The sequence below is a fragment of the Tachypleus tridentatus genome, chromosome 1 (genome assembly GCF_004210375.1).
Source record: "Tachypleus tridentatus isolate NWPU-2018 chromosome 1, ASM421037v1, whole genome shotgun sequence".
In the NCBI taxonomy this organism is placed as follows: Eukaryota; Metazoa; Arthropoda; class Merostomata; order Xiphosura; family Limulidae; genus Tachypleus; species Tachypleus tridentatus.
In genome coordinates, this window is record NC_134825.1 from 61,586,163 (window position 1) to 61,607,300 (window position 21,138).

General features: G+C 32.0%; 1 protein-coding gene across 2 annotated transcripts; it reads left to right on the plus strand.

Moving 5' to 3' along the window:
- The first annotated feature begins 599 nt into the window (after window positions 1-599).
- On the plus strand, window positions 600-20,421 carry LOC143249828 (methylosome subunit pICln-like). Of its 2 annotated transcripts, none has more exons than XM_076500378.1 (7): window positions 600-697; window positions 6,646-6,823; window positions 11,243-11,385; window positions 12,174-12,257; window positions 16,453-16,524; window positions 19,292-19,405; window positions 20,007-20,421. In XM_076500378.1, exons 2-7 carry the CDS (start codon window positions 6,705-6,707, stop codon window positions 20,024-20,026), a joined length of 552 nt encoding a protein of 183 aa, XP_076356493.1. In that variant the 5' UTR covers window positions 600-697; window positions 6,646-6,704; the 3' UTR covers window positions 20,027-20,421. The 2 variants fall into 2 exon arrangements, with proteins under 2 accessions (XP_076356493.1, XP_076356492.1); XM_076500377.1 differs by having other exon boundaries at window positions 20,044-20,421.
- Window positions 20,422-21,138: the final 717 nt, after the last annotated feature.

Consider the following 21,138-nt stretch of genomic DNA (forward strand, 5'->3'; position numbering starts at 1 on the left):
TAAAAAGTATCGTACAAAATACCAGACCACAGTGGAAGAGGTAGTCAACCATATTTGAATTTGCATCTCAGATACGAGAGGAAATCTAGTAAGTGATTGACAACTTTATTTGTGAATTAGGCCTATTGCTTGGTTTTCATTAGTACCTGAAACTGTACAACTTGTAAAACTCAATTGAAGAAATGAAACTTTTCTTTCAAGTGGACTACAGTTTGCATTAACGAAATAATAAGAAAGAACCTACTCAACGGCAGGAACCGTTACCAAAATATATATAATACTGGAGAAAGTCCAGTTTTTTTTTTTGTCTTTCTTCGTTCCTGCCTTGGATTACTATTGAGTAGGTAAAATAATTCCCTTAAAACTGTAATCTTGTGACAAACGGTGAACTGAATATCAAACTTGACTTCATAGTTATTTTTAAAGAGCTTTAGTGGCATGTTTTTGCGTTATTTCTGTATAAACTATATCAAATGTTTTATAATCTTAATAATGTCATAAATATCTGTTTGCGAAGATTATCTGCTATTTTCTCGTCCAATATTTTAATTTAATTTTGTTGTTATTAATTATGTATTTATTTATTTGGAAAATTTATTTTTGCATTACGGTGCTGTTTTTAAAATTAATTTTAAATAAAAGTAACTCTAGAGGACGCTCTTTTCCTGTGTTAGATACAAATCGTGTCTTTCAAACGGTAATGTTTTATTAAAATTATAATATTAAATTAGTTTAATTGTTAATTAATAAATATATAGTGTTGAATGTGGGCCAGTGTTGTTTGAACTGCATTCTTAAACGTGTTGAAATATGTTATTTTCACAATTCCAATTAAGAAATTGTAAATGTTTTCATCTATGCTAATAGTAACGTTCTGTAGTAATTTTTATTAATCTGTTATTAATATTATTAACGTAACTATAAGTATTAATTGTTATGTTATTCTTTACACAACTGATATATTAGCATTACTATTATTGCTACTTCCTACTATTTAATTTTACTGTTATTAGGATGAGCCCTATGTAACTAAGTCACAGTACACTTAAGCTTTAACTTCAATTATAATCACACAAACTTAGCTAAATTTGAGAGAAGTAATAAAGATATCTTAAAATGTTAAGAAACAAGAACATACTAAGTTAATTAGTATACTCAGTTAATTCAATGAAAAATTGAGAACTGTGACACATGTGAGAGAGATTTTGATTTTGATACTGAGACAAACCACAACAACTTTAAAAGATTAAAATGAAAGTTAACATTAATATAATGAGGCTTGAAAAGAGCCAACTGGCTTAACAAAAAGTAAAATCTAAGTTATGCTATTTGATATTAGTAATACACGTTTTAAAACTCCATTATTTATTATTGCAAACTTGTGTTTTATTAATTAAAAGGTATGACAGTACAATATATGTAAATGAACATTTGTTATTTTTTCCAAGAGAAAACTATTTCATGAGTTATAACTTGTCCTTGTATGACAAACTTTCTATTCCAGGTATCATCCTAGTAACTCTTGTCTGAACCCTTTCCAACAATTCAATATCCTTCTTAAGTTAAAACACCCAAGACTGAATACAATATTTCATATTTAGCCTAATCAGTGACATACACAACAAAATTATGATATCTCTAGATTTGTATTACATATATTTTGTAGATACAACCTGAAATTTTATTTGACTTGCCACTGCTTGGTTGGCTTCAGTAACTAACTGAAACACAAAGATCCTTCTCTTCCATAACACCAAAAGTTATTCCCATTCAGATTTTACTCATAATTCAAATTATGATATCCCACATGAATTTCCTTACATTTGTCATGATTAAAAGCCATTTGCAATTTATTTGTCCAACTTACCAAGTAATCCAAGTCCTTTAGTAAAGGAGCATTAACATCCTTCTCACAGCCAGCAACATCTAAAACCATAATGTAAATATCATTAATTTTCAAAGATTCAACATGAACAGTTCTTATTGCCAGATAATATGATTGTGGTATTGTGTTTTGTTTGGTTACAAACTGTTTTTGTTTAAAATGTATATTAACTGTACATGACCAACTAACAGGCCATTAAAAAAAAATGTAAAAACGGCTTGTTTGGGTTGAGAGCATTTTTTTTTTACGTAGAGGAGCAAACAATGTTTGAAGGTTGAAACATTGTTTGCTCCTCTACGTAAAAAAAATTTTCTCGACCCAAACGAGTCGTTTTTACATATATATTTTTTCTCTACAAGTGGGTTTTCTCAACATCACTGATAACAGGTCATTACTTGATAGCTCATTCAGATAGTTGCATTACTGAGATTTCTGCACAGATAGAAGAGGCTGAGAAAAAAACAAGCTCAAATATTAGTGAGATAAACAAGGCTAATTTGCTGTGTATAATGTTTACATTTGTCTAACAGTTACCTCAAAATGGAAAAATTCTTGGTAGTTGCAATTACTCTTCAAAGTCAGATGTAGTATTAGGACTAGAATTGTTGTTGCTTATTTTATATGGATATGATTCACAACATACATGTATAAATATGTCATGTGAAGTTATTTTTATGTGTGAACTTGGAAATCTGTGCACAAAATACTTTGGGTTCAGGGTTATTGAATACTCATTTTGTTTTTACAGTACTTCTGTTATCAGACTAGAAATTTTCTCACTACAGAAGTGAGACTAATTGGCTTACAAATACCTTAGCAACTTATCCTCTTTAAAAATAGCAACTTTACAATCCTCAGGCCACTACTGACTGTTTAACATACCAAAAATGAAATAAGCATTCACATGCAACTTTTGGCCTCCTTTAAAACCCTGAAGAAACATGGTCTGGTTCTGGTGCTTTATATGTTTTTAATTTGTTCTTTTACTTGCCACCAACAGATTTACATCAATTTAAATTGGATCAATTTTAATATTTCACATAGAATTCTCAGAGTTATGAATATTAACAGCAATTCTCTTTCAGTGTGAAAGCTTGTCCATTATATGGACTTCAACAGTAATTTTTTCATCAGTATCCTGTAAGGGTCCATTCTTTATTATAACATTTTGCTTACTTTTTTTATATTTAATAACAGCAAGGATTTTTTTTTTCAAATTTAGTTTATCAGCAACCTATTCCTTGCAAACTTGAATTTCCTAATTTCTTTTACAACCAGATCATGAGTTTTTCTGTTAGATCTGTAAATTTTGCATCTTATTTGCCAAATTATAATTTTTAAACTTATAATATTTTGCAAAATCTTTTGCTTTATTCATAGTAAGCTTATTAGTTTTCATTTTTCTATTATCCTTTTCTTTTTAAGAACTAAAAGCAACTAATTTTATAAACTTTTCCATATCTGCCCCACATCAAATTGTAACTTATTATTCCAATGTACTGATCACAAATCTTTGTTGCATGACCTCAAGGTTTGGCTTTCTGATTATTAAGGTGGTTCTTAGCTACATCACACAAATTTTTTTGAAAAAAACTGTTTTATTTCTATTCCTTAATTTTTTGGGTTTTGAGGTAAAACTTCTGCATGTGAAATATTTTTTTAATACATCAAGTTTTAGGGGTTGCACAGTGACTAAGGTTTCATAATAATAATAAATAGAAGAATTTCAGGTGGCCTAAATACACAAGCATTTTGGTCCAACTCCCTAAAGAGGGAGTATTAGCTGTTCAAAGGTGGAGGGTATCATGGTTTTCAACTGATCATTGTTGCTTGATAAGTGTTGATTTTCTTTAATTAGGGAAACCTCCTGTAATGTTCTGTCTCTACTTTTAAGCAGATACTGGGTTTGCTGTTTATTCTTTGTCAGGAACCAGTTGTACTCTTCAGTGAGAACAACTCCATGCTCTGCATGGTCATTTGTGGCAGAGAGGCTGTTTACAACCTTAAGAGCTTCCTTAAAATCCTCTATACCTGGCTAAGTGTCTGGATCCTAGTCTAGGAAGTCAGTGGACAGGTGAATCTTTTCAAATAAGGATTGAGACACTCTAGTCACAAGAACAGAGCAGAAGCTGCTCAGTAGCTGCTGGATTGACTGTATGTCACTTAGGAGTATCTTCTGTTCCTTCACATTTCCTTGTTGCTCTTGTCATAAACTTCTTTGTAGAAGAGGACATAGATGAAAAAAAGTAAGAGGGGTGATGAGAACCTGTTTAGACCAGCTTTTGATACAGCTGTGTTGACAGTTGCATAGGCATGGAGAGCCTTCAGAAGATTCAGGTCATTATTTGGTGCTGATGCAGACAAGGAGCTTCAATCCATGTCTTGAGGTAGATTTTAACAACAACAACACGTGTCTCCTGAAGACCATTCTTCTTCCTGTCTGTCAGTTTAAACTGATCATGAAAAGCCAGATCTTGAGTGAATATATTATCTTGAACATCCACCTAGCATGGTGCATGGAACCAGGTGCCATAAAGTGGCTGACCTGTGGAGGAGTGACTCCAGTGAAGATCAATGAGAGCTCTGTGAATTCCCAGTGGTTATCATGAAGGTCCTTTCACTCTGTCAGTGACTTTTCAGCCCAAGCCACGTACTGTGAGTCGTTAATGAGATCAACTATCTCATTGTTATCAGTTGTAATTGCATATGAATTTCTGTCAATAATCTCCCACTGATCTTGAAACCTCTTAAATATCAAAACATCTGGTCCTTTGGTAGTACTCATGAGTGTGGTAAAAGCTCTCTCAGCAAGAAGCTCCAAGATATGATAGTGGCATGCTAGATACAAAAGATCCTTCTGCAGCTCCTGTTCTATGAGAACACATGTTCCTAACTTTTGCTCAGTATTAGCAGCTATAATGTTAAATGACAATTTTATAATGTTTTCCATCAAACTCCATCCATTAAAAGCTGCTACTACTGCCTTGTCTTGTTTTGATTCTGTCCTATTTGCTAACTTGGCAACTTCCAGCAGCTGGGAAACCCCTTTGCCAGTAACAGTAATTGGTAGGCAGTTAATATGTTCCTTGGTTGCTAAGTTCCCAAAGAGTTTTTTATCCCAGTGAACAATCAAAGGCACATCATCTTGAAACTCAGAGTTTCTGTGAGCATTTTCCAGTGAGTCTGACACATGTGTTGCATAGAGGAGCACTTGATGAATTCTTCAGGATTTTTAATGAACATACTGTTCTGTTAGAACATAAGTAGCAGCCTTGTCTGACAGCTTTGTCTTGTCAAGAGCCATAGAAAGTGATTGAGATATTATGCTCTTTTTGGCTCTGAGATGCTTTGAAAGGTTGGCTTCTTCAACAGCAACAGCAGAACCTTCCTCATCATTTACAGATTTATCTGTGCTGCTGCTTGAAGATGACTTCACTTGTACTGTGTTTGAGAATGCTGTGGCTTTCTTCTCTTATCGACTTCTTTGTTCTTCTTCCATTATTTTCTTTCTCAGAGATTGGTTCTCTTTTGCAGCTTGGTTGGCATCAATTGGTCCCATTGTTTTTCTAGAGTCTGGTTCCCATTGAGCAATTGGGAATTCCTAATTTTCTTGATTTGTCATTTTTGTGAGGACATCAGAGGTGGCTGTGTCAAACAAGTTGGACAATTCTGCTTTAAATTTATTCTCCTTTTGTATCTGTGAGGCTGATCTCCTGTTTTTCCCTTTTTACAAACTCATAAACTGTGTACATCTTCTTTACTTTAGTAATTGTATTATTTTTGTGGATCATTGGAATTCTTGCTTTCTCCCAGAATTCTTTGACAAGCATGATCACTGTTGTGGCACTTTCCCTAATTATCTTCCCCTCCTTAATGTGAAGGTGCAGAAAGAATGAAAGAATTTGTTTTTTAGAAGGAAGTTTTGTTCCTTCAATCCCATCATCTGGTTTTGCAAAGGTAATCTTTAGAATGTATCTCAGAATGGCTGGTATGGGTATTAACACATGTAATGATAAGCAGAGAACAATTTTTGACCTTCCTTGGTCATCTTCAGGTTAACAAAGAGAGAATTTGCAATTATCTTTCAGTATTTTGCTTCATAAATAAGGCATATACCAGACCATGCCAACTCATGAACTATGACAAGTAAGGCAGTGTCAGGATCTCTGCCTACCTCTGTGGTCTTAGTTGAATGAAAATGTATTTTCAGTAGTTTCTTACTGCATATCATATTTTCCATGCATCATTCCATTTTCTAGTGTACCCATTTTTTTGCCCAATCTCAAAGTGATGGTTGTGCTCAACACCATAGAAGGGAGACAGTTGCACTAGGATGGTGTGTAGCACTTCTGTTGATGTTAGGTTTTTGTATGCCACAGTGCAGCTATACCGTGTATGAACATGTGATGTTAGATGGGAGGCTCAAGGCTAGTAAAAATTGTGCATATAGAGGACAGCACAAATTGATGAAAGTTATTATGCAAGAGGAAGTAAATATTTATCAGAAATACATTTTAAGTGTAAGAAAAGGTTAACTTAATCTCCTTTATGTTGTATTCTAGTAACTTTCAAGAAGTGAATACTTACAAAATTCATCAGTTGTTCAAGCATCTATTTAAATTATGCCAATGCTCACAAAGGTACATATTATTGGAAAAGGTATTTGTTGATGCTGCAGCTAAACATTATTAGCATAATTAGTATTTCTACAGTTCTTCCTGTATGTTATATCTGTGTTTAGAAAAGTTTTGTTTTTTAAGGTTGAACAAAGAGCAAAGCATTTGATATTAATATTGAAAGCTCCATAACTTAAGAAGAAATGGTTGTCATTACCACATTTCCACCTCCAACAGAAGGAATTCGACATAGAGAGCCAAATACAATAGCACATATTAAGTCTAGAGATCTTGGAAAAGGAACTCTTTTCATTGCAGAAAGGTAAGTTGTATGCTGAGTTTAATTTGTTAGAAGTGTGAATACATATGTGAACCATTATGTATGATTACATGCTGACCTTGTAATGAAAAGTGTATATCTTGCATTTTGAAATTATGTAGGTATTGGTGAAGACTGTCATATCTCTTACCTTATAACTGACATTTAAGTCTGTGTCTTGCATAAGTTCTGTGTTTGTCATATAGCTATTAGAATTCTGTCTTCATCTATGTAATGATATCCAGTCCATGGTGAGCATAGCCATTTACCCATTCTGCTGTGACTGGGTTGTTAATTTTTCTACTGAGATTGTTTCTTCAGTGTTGCATTAAGTTCAACTCTGGTGGTATTTTCCATAGCTACAGTATTTGAAAATTATTTACTTAAATTTTTGAGTTGAATAATTTACATATGCATATTTGGTTAGCAGTCTGAAAAATAGTGTTAACACTAGATATTCAGTAATCATTTTCTTTCAGATACTAAGATATGTTTAAGAGCAAAGAAATATGGTTGTAGGGCTCAATATATTTGCAACTACAAGATGAATAGCATCAAAAGTGCTAAATTTAACTACAGAGTTAGCCTCAAAACCTGTTTGCTTTGACATTTGTGCGTACATTTTAAACAAACCTACACTTGGCTATTTCCCTTTACCTAGATATAAATCCAATTTAGACCACATTTTCTAACATTGATCTGGCTGGACTTAACAGAAGTGATACAGCTCAAAACTTGAAGTATTCTGTAGATTATTTTGGTGTGGAATTTATTATCCAGTATGAAAAAAAATAGGATGTATTTTCTACTTTACTTGTGTTTTAACTTATTTTTGGATACAATTAAAATTTGAGAAATTTTTTTAAGTTGTTTCTCATCTTGATAAAGTATATAGTCATAAGATACTCACCAGAAAAATGAACTATTTTAAGACTACACAAATTCCTAAGTACTGGAAGATCATCAGTTCAGAAATAGGCCTTTTAGTTTGTTTTTGTTAGTAAATTTTGAGAATCTGATCTCATATAATTAAAAGTGTATGTTGGAAAGTATTAAATTCCTACCTTATCAGCTTACTGAAATTTCAATATTGAGTTGATTTCAGTAGTCTTAAGGAAAACAGTTTTTCAATATCCTGAATTTTTTCTGACCATAATATGACATTCCTAGCCCCTAGTAGGGATAGCAAATAGTTTTTAAAAACTAACACTAATATGAATCTTGTAATTTCAGCACAAGTGTAGTTTTATTAGAATAACCAATCACTGTTTCTCAGTCTCTGTTGTCATTGGGTGATGTTGTAGGTTAGTGACCTAAGCAGTTTGTGAAAGCTTTTTCAGTTTTGTTTTTTTCAACTGTATAAGCCAATATAATTTCCAATTGAGTGGAAACGTGTGAGTATTGGAACAATTAAAATAAGCTTTTCACAAGTTTATAAGGAAAACAGGACTGTGAATATATCACCAAGCTAAGTTTTTATGTCATTTTTACTTCATTTAAACTATGATTTTATAATATGATAGGAAATACTTTTGGGGGAATAAGATGAGGTAAGCTTAATTTGGTAGATCATTGCAGTCAACCATATCAAGCTTCATTTTGCTGACAACACTGATGCTTATTAGGTTATAATAACTTCGTGGATGAGCAAACAGAATGAAAAAAATGTAAATGAAAATTAAACAAATTAATTTAGTTTAGAAATTAATATTTTAATTAACACCTTAAATTTATTTGTTTATACAGTTGCTATGATAAATGTTCTTTATTGCACAGCAATAATTGTGCACATAGTAAAACTGAATAATGCAGTGTTGTTTAAATGAAAGAAAAAACAACATTTTACAGTTTTATAAAATGAACTTTATATAGGAACAAGTTAAGAAGATGTAGGAAGGTATTAAAAATAAGTAATTGAAATAAATGACATTGGGAAGCACTTTTAATTCCATCCTAAAATATTATGATTTTTTTTTCTATTTAAAAGTGCAAACACATAAAAACATTATGAAAAAATAAAATTTCATTTGTAATAGCTACATGGTTTATAAAAAGTTCATTTCAAATTTCAAATTTTTTTTTTTTTTTTTTCTGAATGCAGTAAAACAAATCATACAAAGGAGGCATGAAATTGATTCACCTAAGTGTTTAGAGTTAAAACTGTTTTGGAGTCTCAACATGTTATTATAGTCTGTCTCTCTCACTGCATTCATTCGTGTTCTAAATAACTGTCTTAATTGTATTTTTACATTGCAGAAGGATTCTTCATAAGGTTTTTATGTCAAAGCATACCACATCTCTCAGCATTCTTTTCTTAATACATCTGGTTTCCCTGTTCCTGTTTCTATAGTCTGGTCACACAGATATCGGCAGGCACTGCATCTGGTTACTTGAATGGTATATCTTCTTGTGGAATTACATGAATACCCATTTTATTCTCCAGCTGTTTGTGGTATGCAGTGGTTTAACAGATATGTAATGGAGTCAACTTGTGTACACTTCTTGTATAGGTTTTCCAAACAGAGATCTTTCTCAGTTGTATTAAGCATTTCTGTCTGGAGAATGTGGGCAGCTTTCAACCCTGATCTTAAGTTTTGTGAATTCTCACCTGTGACATGATGTTGAATTTTGCTTTCCACAACTGTAGTAAGACTTGTCTTAGCTACTTGTTCCACAAGTTGATCCATATTTCTTTGCTTTCCAATGCCACTAAGTAAAGGGAACATTCCAGTTTGGAAATTATAAATCCCAGTCTGAAGACACCTTTATGCTTCGAGTATTAGATCATATCATGTCAAAGGACTGTTATATACTCTTCCCAAGAACAGTTTCCACTGGCTTCACACTACATAGAAAATGTCAGTTTCAAAATACCATTCTTATAGATACTATTCTGCTATGACTTTATGCTGTCTATGATTTTCACATGATTTTCTGATTTGCATATTCAAATGTTTTTATATAACATAATCTTTAGAAAATTAATCTATTTGTTGAAAAGTGTATAAGTTATTTTAGGTTATGTAAGTTTATTACATGATTTTCTGAGTAAGTAAATTATTGTTACCTTTTTAATAAAGAAGGGTCAAATGAATGGGAACAATGGTGAGCAAAGTATTATTTATTTCAGGCATTTTAGAAAATATCATGAGATCCTTTCTTGTAATTCATGCATCTTTTTGGGCTGAGTAATCATTACATAAGTTTGCCTCGGGTGCTGGAGGAAAGAGTGTGGTGAAACATCTTTTAAATGTTAAGTTACTTTTCATAGACTTGTGCCTGCCCATCTAAATGTGGCTTGTGACTGAGTGTTTTAGTTTTATTCAACTAGTAATTCTGCATCAGTGTATATTAAATCTAAACTTGAGAAATGAAAAGAGTAAGGTATTTATATATAAGACTTGTATGAATTTGGTTAGAATAAAGTTCGTATTTGGGTCTCTATGATACACAAAAGATATTCCAGCATTTTGAAAAGAGTGCAGTGAAAGGGTACTGAAATGATACCTGATTCAAACTTTTGTTACAAATGGAGTTTAAGTATCAACTGATTACATTCAATTAAATTATTTTTAAAAGGAACAGATAGATAAAATGAATAAAAATAGTAATAATCAGAAATGCTAATTTCAGTTTCTTTAAATTTAATTTCCTTTAACATTTTCTTATTAAAAGTTTGATAGCTACCTCTTCCTTACATACAAATGTAATAGTTTACCAAATGTCTTGCACCTATGGAGGGACAGGAACATTTTAGAAACCAGTGCAAAATAGCATTAAAAATATAAAATATTTTATGTACAGGTTATAGAACAGACACACACAACTAGTATATTACAGAACACACAATAGTTACTGGAAAAACCATGAAATGGAATCTTCCTACCCTGAACAAAAACAAGTCTTAGAGAAAGTTTGTTATATAAAGTTTAGGACTAAGGAATTGTATCACTTGTAATAAATACAGTATTATAGATGTTTAAAACTGAAAGACACAAAAATCAATTTGCAAATTGGATTCTATTTTAAGCATTTTTTTTTTGTATCAGCAGGGCACAACTACAGAGTCTGGTTTCTTCTTCAGGGGTTTATCAGATGAACATTGTAACCTTTCTGTCACGTGTTAAACATTTACGTGGTGTTGTTTCTTTGCTGTTTTGATTCTACATCTTGTCCCTGAACTTGAGAATTACATAATGCCTGTAGTTTCTAATTACTCATATCATTTCATTCCATTATATAAAATCAAAGCAGCTGAAATATTGATGTTGCAGTGTAAAATTTATTTTTATTTAAAGAGGAAAACTAGTTCAGATTTTGAATAAAGCTATAGATATCTCTGTAATGTTAAAATGAAACAAGGGAAAAAGTTAGTTAATACATTTACTGTTTGTATGTAATTTTTTGTGGTGTCTCATGCAGTCGACTGTCATGGGTTGGGGAGAATGGCCAAGGATTCTCTTTGGAGTATCCATCTATTTGTCTGCATGCTGTGTCTCGAGACTTGAATGCTTTTCCTTGTGAATGCCTGTATCTGATGATTGATGCTGAGCTAGAAAGTAATGGTATGTAGTGTTTTTAAAATGCATGTTAAAGTGATATAATTAATATTCATATTGTCACTCATTCTTCTTAACTGTGTTTTTAGTGTTGATAAAATATAACTTTTAAGGTTTGAGTTATATGTACATTTTTCTCTCTCCAAATTTTTGATTCTGTGTATTGTTATATTGCTTCAGGTTGTTTTGAAAGCTTTTTAGGACTACAAATATTAGATACACTGCAATTCTTTGCCTTCTTGGTTGATTGAAACTGTGATTAGAACTCCTAATTTCAAACAAGTTGTTTGTGAAATAATGATTTGTATTGAGAAGTTATTTTTATATTTATTAAAATTGCTATAAGTAATTTATTTTTATTTTGAAATTTATTAATAACTTTGTTTCTAAAAAGTTCATGATTGTATGAGATGTCATGGTCTTTAGAAAGGAAATTATTTAAGTAGGTAAATTAACATCCATTGTAAACTTTAAAATAAATCATCATTTGTATGCACGTATGAGTAAAATGAGAATAATTGTTTTTAGTAAAATGACTATTTACAATACAATATACTACAGTGGTTCATTGTATTTATAATAGAATAAACCACTGTAGTATAATTTATCTTAACGTGTAGGTAAACAGTGTTTTTTTATGAAACATCTTTATTACTAGTAGAGTTATACAGTAACCTGAGTAGGCTTATCATTCCTGATATTTTTTAAAATGTTATTTTTTAATATTATTAGCTGAGTTGATAAAAAAGAATTTAGGACACAAAAATAAAACCTTGTTTTTTACTGTTCTGCAGGTGAAGAACAAAATGGAGGTAATCAAGAGGATGAAGAAAGTAAGACATCTGAAGTTCGCTTTGTTCCTGAAAATACTGGAGTATGTAAGTGTAAACATGTAATTAAAAATTTTATTAAGGATAACCATTTTTTGTCTATCATGGACAAAACTAAGATCTATTAATAGCATTATTGTGTGAAGCAACTATGAAACTTTTATAATAATTTTTTTTAGTTTTCAGGTCCAGTAGAATAAAAACCATATGCTGTTTTAGCAATGATTTTTCAGATATATTTAAGTGCAGTTTGATGCTTTTGTAATGTATGTAATAAGAGACTGCAAACATTATTTTTTAAAGCATGCAAGGAACTTGATTTATCATTTAACTTTTTATTTCAAATATGATGTTGCAATATGTCAGAAAAAGGTCTTTCGTGAAACAAGTTGAGGTAAGTATAGATCATTTTAAACTAGATGATACCAAGTTTTGTTTTGCCAGCAAGGTCACTGTTATGCCATGTTTACATTACTTCTTAAGTAAATTATTGAAGATACAAAGAAAATTGCCAGAAAGAAATGAGGGGAGTAAATGATTGTAAGTTTAAAAAGTATTAGATTTATTGAACAAAACCCTTTTATTAACAATTAATAGAAGTTGGATGTCAACATTCAGGTTCTTGCTGACCAAAATTGCTTCTCAATTGGATGATAATATTAGTATGCTTCATCCCTTGCAGTATACTCTCACATATTCTAGAGCTGACTGTCCATATCTCAACCAACAACTGTTGAGATCAGTTTTATCTGTTTCAGAGGTGAGTCCATAAAACCACATTATTCTCACTCATAACTAACGTTCCTTCCTCTGTCTTACCATTATGCCTTTTTTGTGGTATCTATCCACCATTCATCTTCTGTCTGAGTCTCTTTATTGAAATCCTGAGGAATTTTCTGAGGACATTCTCTCCCTTCTTATCTACATGTCTTGCTGTCTTTGAATCTGGCTTTGTAAGCATAGTTTATCTGTTGTTGGGACATTTTAGGTTCATGATATTTTGTCTCAAACCCATTTACCTGCTTTTTATCCATGGAATTTGTGTGTATGGCTGTGTTTTTAAGACATTTTGTCTTTGTTACAGTTTTTGTGTCCTTGGAGTATTGGGTGGCATCTACCCAACATAAGTACACCCTTTCATATCTGTTTATCTAGGTTAGAGTCGTGTGTCGTGGCACTTATTTCAGTTTCCTGCCCTTCCTCTCCCCAAACATTACCTATACCTCCTTCTGGAGGTGCCACAATTGGTTGTTTTTCTCAGTGGTGCACAATACACTGCCAGCAGTTCTGGTAACTGTCTGGTGGGTTTTGGTCTGAAGGGAGCTCAAGTTCCAGTCTTGTCTTTTACCCTCAATTACCAGTGCCTCATCCTCAGACGTTACCTACAAATGCCTTCAGCCAGGATTGGTTCTGCAAATTTCCTTACTCATACCACTCTGTGCTGGGTCCTTCTAATAACTCCTGCCTGGCCTACCCAACCCTGGTTTCTTATTTCATTCATCTGTCCTGCATCTTGCAATTCACATTTTATATTTGTCTGATCCTTGGTGAGGAGATCCAATTTTTCCCATCATGTCACCTTTCATTTGGCTCAATCCATCTGTTCTTATTTCCATGGTCATGTATTAGCATAGGTAGAAGGTGCACATGGACACTGACTCAGGGGATTTCTTGCTGCTCTTCCTATCATAACTGTTGTATTCTAGTATCCAGAAGGTATATGATAAGTCTGCCTTTTCTGTTACCAGAGGGTTTTCTTAAACCTGTTCTTCCTCTGTTAATCTTTCCTTTTTGGATTTGTTGAGCTACTAGACAATCTGCTATTCTGGATTTGGAGGTTAATGTGGTACTCCTTTATTTTACTTTACCTCTGTTCCAGTCTATTTCCTAGTGTTCTGTTTCACTTGTGTCTTAAAATGTATTTCCTTCACTTTTTAGTCTGTTGACATTGGTGATCTGACTTGTTCACCATTGACATTACATGCACACTTTACCAACATATCTATCTTCTTCTTTACCTGGATTGTCTTTCTTCCCCAAATCCTCAGTAGTTTATAAGGATAAGTCTTCTTTTACGCCTAGTTCCATTTCCTCCGTTTCTCTTCTCTATCCCATTTTTATTATATTGTCCACATAGCTTTCTTCTGTGGTTCCAATTTCTATCTCTCTATTTCATGGCAACCCTCTTCATACAAAAATCTCTTGTCCTGTACCATCACCAACTGGGTTAGCCTTTTGATTCAGTTGGCTAATTCCTCTTTGTTTGTTTCTCTCTATTCCATGTTACCTCTCTCTAAATCTGACATCTAACTCTTTCCTTCACTTATAATCATTGCTGTCCTTTGGAGTAATTCATGATATCGTGTATTTGGACCAACCCTAACCCATTCATTTCTCATTATTTACATCACATTGTGGTTTCTTCTTCCTCGGGTTTTTGTCTTGCACCTTTGGCTATGCTATAGACTTCAGTGCAACTCTGACACAGGATAGGTTTTTACTAATATTTTTTCTTTCAGGGGCTCAAGCTTCATATCTTCCTTACATGGATTCTGCTTTGTGGCAAGTGGTGTCTTACCAGGTATTCTTTAACATTAAATCTACACTGTACCCCATATCCATTAGCCCTTCTTTTTTTGTGGGTTTGTATGCTCATCTAAGAGATGAGATGATTCACAAGATTGCTTGTAAGAGAATAACCTTGTAATATTTTGCTTGATAAATATGCTTGTTTTAGGCTATACCATCCATGGACTTTGTGGGTAAAGCGAAAGGTGATAGTTTATCATCCCTGCCATACTTCAGTTGAATAAATTGGTATGGCCTGTTTTTTAAAATAGGGATTTGTGATTACTCATTTCACTGTTTCAGGTGATCCCGTTCCTTCAGATTCACCAATATGTTTTCTTTCCCTTTTCTTCTAGTGGAGCTTGGGAGCCCTCACCGCTAACCAGCTTCTAGCTGCTTGGATGGTTGACCATGGAGTAATACTTTTTAATGGGTTCTACTAAAAGATGGCTATAACCATTCATTTGTGAGAAGGGTGATAGTGTTCTGTTCATGTAGATGAGACATGGCCTCCAGAGGAGTTAAGCTGCCATTTTGCTGAATGGCATGACCTCCTGATACTGTACACACAAACACTGGAGTTGAGATGTCGAAAATGCAGTTAAACCCTTCAATTGGAATTCCTCATCCTACTGCCATGCAGATGTCAGAACTCCATGGCCTGGTTTTGGATGTATAGCCAGCCAGTCAGCATGAGTCCTCATACAAGTTTCAGACTGACTATCTTTCTCCCTCAGTTTCTTTAATTTGTGTTGTGGGTAACAATGATGTTACTTTGGACTGTCCTGGTTTACTGTCCTTGGCTGTCTCTTGTTCTCTCTTCTCCTTAGGATGCTATTGCCATTTGAATGGTTTTATAGTTCTGGTCTGTTTCATGATTGGGAAAATTGATTACATATGATAGACCTCTAGATGTTGGATGTAATATTCCTGAATCAAGAGCTGAGAACTAATCCTATGTTGTATCCAGGAATCTGTGGGGTCTTCAGTTCTCCACGTTTTGGGTTTGAGGTGAAGATGGTATTATCCTCATCATACCTGAATATGGTCTCTTGTTTACTAGTCTCTTTGCATTACAGGATGCATCCTCATTTATCCACTTTCTTATTGTGAAATTGGGTTAATATGTCTTGTTAGGATTACTTTCCTAGCATGTTCTGTCCCACTCAGATGAACTCCTCATTTTTTACTCTGTTTTCTTACACATTTCACACATAAAGAGTATGATTGGATCAGAAGTGGTGCCATTACACTCTTGAGACCTTGAGAGCTCTAATTTTTCCTTACTGAAAATGTATTTCTGATAGATACTTTTCTCCTTTCACCCTTCCTTTCTACTCATTTATGGTGCTTCTGTCACCTGCCAACTTTTAAGTTGAAACTTTCGTAAAGGCACAAAGAGGGAGTCACATGAATCACGTGAGTATACTATGCTCTTATTGGTGGAGAAGTGATGCATGATGATTTACATAAGAGAGATGTTGGAATAATTTAATTCCAATAAGAAGGGAGGGGGGTTGCAAAAAGCTTGTAGCATGCATAATAAAATGCATTCTTGTACAGAGGGAAGTATCTATTGGAAATAAGTTTTCAGTACAGGAAGATTATGACTTTCAAGTCATCATTTTCAGTTGTTAAATATTCACTTATGAAAGTTTATATATTTGTTTTATAGTGGATACAATGTTTAAGGCCATGATGGACTGCCAAGCTTTACATCCAGATCCCAATGACTCGTATTCTGATGGTGAGCAATGATAAAATCTTATCAGAGTAGCTCAAGTTAAATTAATGTAATGTTATCTTAAGTATAATTCATATACTATCATGGTTTTCAACTTTTTGGAAATGAAAGGTTCAGTGTTTTTAGTTATAATTTGGTTAAGTATTGTATATTAGCTTTCTGGTATTTTTTCTAAATAGCACTATCATGGTAATAAGCAGAAATCATGAACACAAAGCTGAAATGATAGAGAAATGCAAGTATGTTTATTTTTAAATTGACTTAACTCTTTCACTATGGGCTTGATATAAATGTGTTTGTCTACGTATTTGCACACATTAATAAGTATTTGTACTATAACTTTTGATATAGCATATGTATCTTCACAAACATTGGTACACATTTAGTAAAGATTCCAAGTATTTTGTGTACAAAAAAAATTAGATTTTTTTAATGAAATATTTTTATAAAAGACTTGTTTGTGAAAGTAGTCTTTTTCATTAGTAATCTGAGTGCAAAGTGATTTCATGTTATGATTAAAAACTATTCTTTGTCCCAAATATCTCGAATATTTGTGTAATCTTTAGAACCTCCCAAATACATTTCAAACGTTTTTTTCAGTAAGGCTATATACTTTGTTATTTTTCAAACTCAAGCATGACCAACCTTGTAACCATCTTAAAAATATTAAGAAAAATATATTCAAGTTATGCTTTTTTTCATGCTAGAATGACTAGATATTATCACACGAAAATACAAATGCTTATTCTAAGTAGCTTAAGTCTCTTAACACTGTATACTTACATATATATATTTATTATGTTGACCTAATTATTTCTAGCTAACATTGTGTAACTTGCATAGACATGGGTATGTCTACTCGTGTTACGTATACAGTAATATGAAACTGACTTTTAGTCTTCCCTTTCTTGAGTGTGTTTTAGTAGACTAGTATTTTGTAATATACACTCATATTTCAATTATTATGTATTGTATATAGGTTATTATTATTTGGAACTAAATTATTAAGCTTATTTTTATTAAAATATAGAACAATAAATCAAGAAGTAAAGCAAACAATTATCTCTTTTCACTACAGTCTTTGTACTTGGTTGCTGTTGGACATAAGTTGCTGAGCCTTTTAAAATTTTTCATGTGGAGGATATCAGACAAAATTTTTTTATGTTTTATATGTACAGTTGAATAACCAAAAATAAAAAATAACTATACTGATACCATAGAATTCCACTAAAATTTATTAAGCTTAGTAACTAAAATGTTTTTAAGATTTAAAATATATGAAACTTTTGAGCAGACTAAAGACACAACCTATCTCCTTGAAAACTTGGATCAAAAGAACATGGTAACCTTTTCACAGGTTAAAATGGCTGAGAAAAACCACTCTGGGGACATTTTAAGTTGTTGATTGGTTATTCACATCATATATTGAAATAAGTATATATAAGGGACTGTTTTCAAAAATGGAAAGATGTGAATGGGGCCATTGTATTTGATTCAGTGCTTAAGCCATATCTCGGGAAAATAAAAAGATAAAAGGTTCTTGTTTACATTATGGTTTGTTAATATTAGTGATATGAGTTCCTAATTTATACATAACTATATACTTAATATTTTGACATCACAAACATCTAATTGTAAACAGTGCTGCATTCAACATGCCACATGACTCACTAAAATCTGTATTTAGATGTGTTATTTTAATATTTACTTTTACATTAACAAGTTAATTCATATATAATATTCAAAGTTAAATTATAATCTACAATTTGATTTCAAACTTATTGACATAAGCTCATAAAATAGTAGTTCAAAAAAATTTTGAATGCAAGTCAACAAATGCAATGACATGGCCTTTGACCCATGACCCATAGTGAAAGGGTTAATATCTTTCATGTTTTCTCAGATGACTTGTATAAGTTCTTTTCAGGTTTTGCAGATTGTATATATCTGTATCAAAGTTTTTAAATTATTTTATATAAAAACCTACTTTCAGTTTCACTCAAGTATATCTTCAAAAACGTTAGTTTTACATTATTTTACCTCTTTCTTAATATGTGATTTTAGTTTCTGCTATTTTATTCTGTGAATGTTTTGGAAGATAAAGAATTCTTCATAGTAAGTTAGGGTTCAGCAACTCTTTGAAAAAGAAAAGCCATTCTTTCACTTATGTCCAAGACCAAACCATTTTGAGAGTTCCAACATGCCCTAATATTGTAACCTAAAAAAAAAGGGGGACCTTCCCAGTGGGACAACAATAAATCTCGTTTTACAATGCTGAGATCAGGGGTTTGATTTCTCTTGGTGCATTTGTTTTGATCTACTTAAGCCTTCTCAGATATTTTAGGAGTAAGTTAGAACATTGATATAATGACTCTGTTCTATATAAAAAAACACTGCAAATGTTGTAATAAAATTGATAATACACATTGTGCCTGAATAGTTCTTAACTTTTCTTCACAGAAAGAGTAAGGCCCAAGAGCCACAGGTTACTGATCCCTGTGCTATACTATCTAAAGTCTTAAAAAAATGTTAAAAGCTCCTTAATTTAGTGTTAAGTAATGTACAAAAAGTTTGAACTTAAAGGAAATCTATCAAATTTCTAAAAATTTTAACATGTAATATTATTATTATTTTGAGCGATTGATAAATGTTGAGTAGATTGAATCCTAAAAAAAGTCTGACAAAAAGCTAATGTTTACGAGAACTTAAACTACATTTTACTAACATGTACTCGTGGAATCATCTAGTTAATAAAACATATTTTTAATAGATGAAGAGGGATGCTTTGAGGATGCAGAAGATGATTCTGGAGCTGAATATGATGTGGCAGCAGCAGAAAGAGGTTGTGGTCATGGAGATGCTCCGCGGGATGACTTTTGTTGTGGTAAGTGAACTGATTTCTTTTGTGTAATATTTGATTAATTTGTTGTTTAAACTTTTTTTTTCACTCTGAGTACCATGTGATTGCACTAGTAGTGGTTTTGTAATTGTATTCTTACTGAATTATGTAAAAGAATATGAACAGAACTATGCATGTGGAATTAGCTACTCTTTTAAAAAGTTTAAATTTTTAGTCTTACAAAAGTTAGTTTTAACTAAAGCATCACATGAAAAATCTAAACCAGGGTGTAAATTTCATATAAAAGAAAGTTTGTACAATTACATAAACTTCATGTATTTTAGTGTATGAGGTAATTATTCCTGTCCTTTTACAACTAAAGCAAGTTGATGTTTATAGCAAGTTTTTCACAGGTGTCACTAGAGATTGACTGCTATTGTTTGATAGAAATATATATATAACTGCATTTTTTGGGGGGTATAGGATTGACAATGTTGGGAGTTAAAACCTCAGATGGAGTATTGTCATAAATTTAATGTAACTGTAAATATCCTTTCATAGTCTACATACCTTTTTTGTTCTTGATCAAGTAATTTGAAGTTTAATTTTTGTACATATGGAGATTTAAGCATAAATCTATTTCTAGAAATATTGAGCTATGACTAAATTTTTTCAACTACCAGATGAATATGAAGAACCTATGGATGTAGCCCAGTTTGAAGATGCAGATGCAGAACATTGACACATAGTGAAGTATTTATAAACAAGTCATTTGTTATCTGTCTTCTAGAACATTCTAGAAATTTTTTTGCCAGATTTTGTGATGTTCCAATGTTAGTTTGTTGTTACCATTTAGTAACTTTCAGGCTCAATCACATTTCAATATGTTTATGAATTACTCATTGTGCTAAGTCCTTGTTGTATGTAAGATTGCATTGTCAGATGTTTTTAAAATATCTCATACTTTTTGTAATAAGATATCTTTGATTTGGTTGAGCATTCTGAAAGATACCATTTTTGTAATAATAACATTAAATATGGTAATTTTGAATAATGATTCTTACAGGTGCAGTGTGGAAATTTTTTCTTTATTTTTAAACTTCAGTATTAATTCAATCCGGATATTACAAGCTTTATTGTTGTGTTGGTTCACACAGTCTGATTTTGTGCATTTATGAATTTTCGTGATTTTCATACTCTGTTCTTGCATACATACAAAATAAATATTAGAATTGATATTTAATATTTGGTATTACATCTATTGGTACCATATATAATTATGGAAGCACACTTATATGAGAGTTGCAGACAATGAATAATTGGAACTAAATTATCAACTTACCATAAGTACAATGTATTGTTGCAGTAAATATAAAAGGAAAGCAAGTAACTTTATAATACTTAAGTATTTTTATTTAGTTCAACCCCATATATGTGGCATTGGTCATTTTGACCAACCCTTGTAACCACCATGTAGCCATAAAACTATACATACTATAATTTTGAATTTAACGCATGCATTTTCAGAATACGGTAATCTTTTAGTAAACAGTAAATGTCTGTTGTACACATTAAATTAATTGGTAACTATTTTTACTAAGAATTTTCTTGTAAATTTAGTTAGTAAGTCTAACAAGCCTGAATACAAGGTGATTTTCATGCTAATAGTAAAGGCAATTCTTTGAAGTTAGTTTTGTATTTCATTTACCTAACCATTAGAGTCTCCTAAATGAATATCAAAACTTCTTTTGAAAGAAAAATTTCCATTTTGATATGGC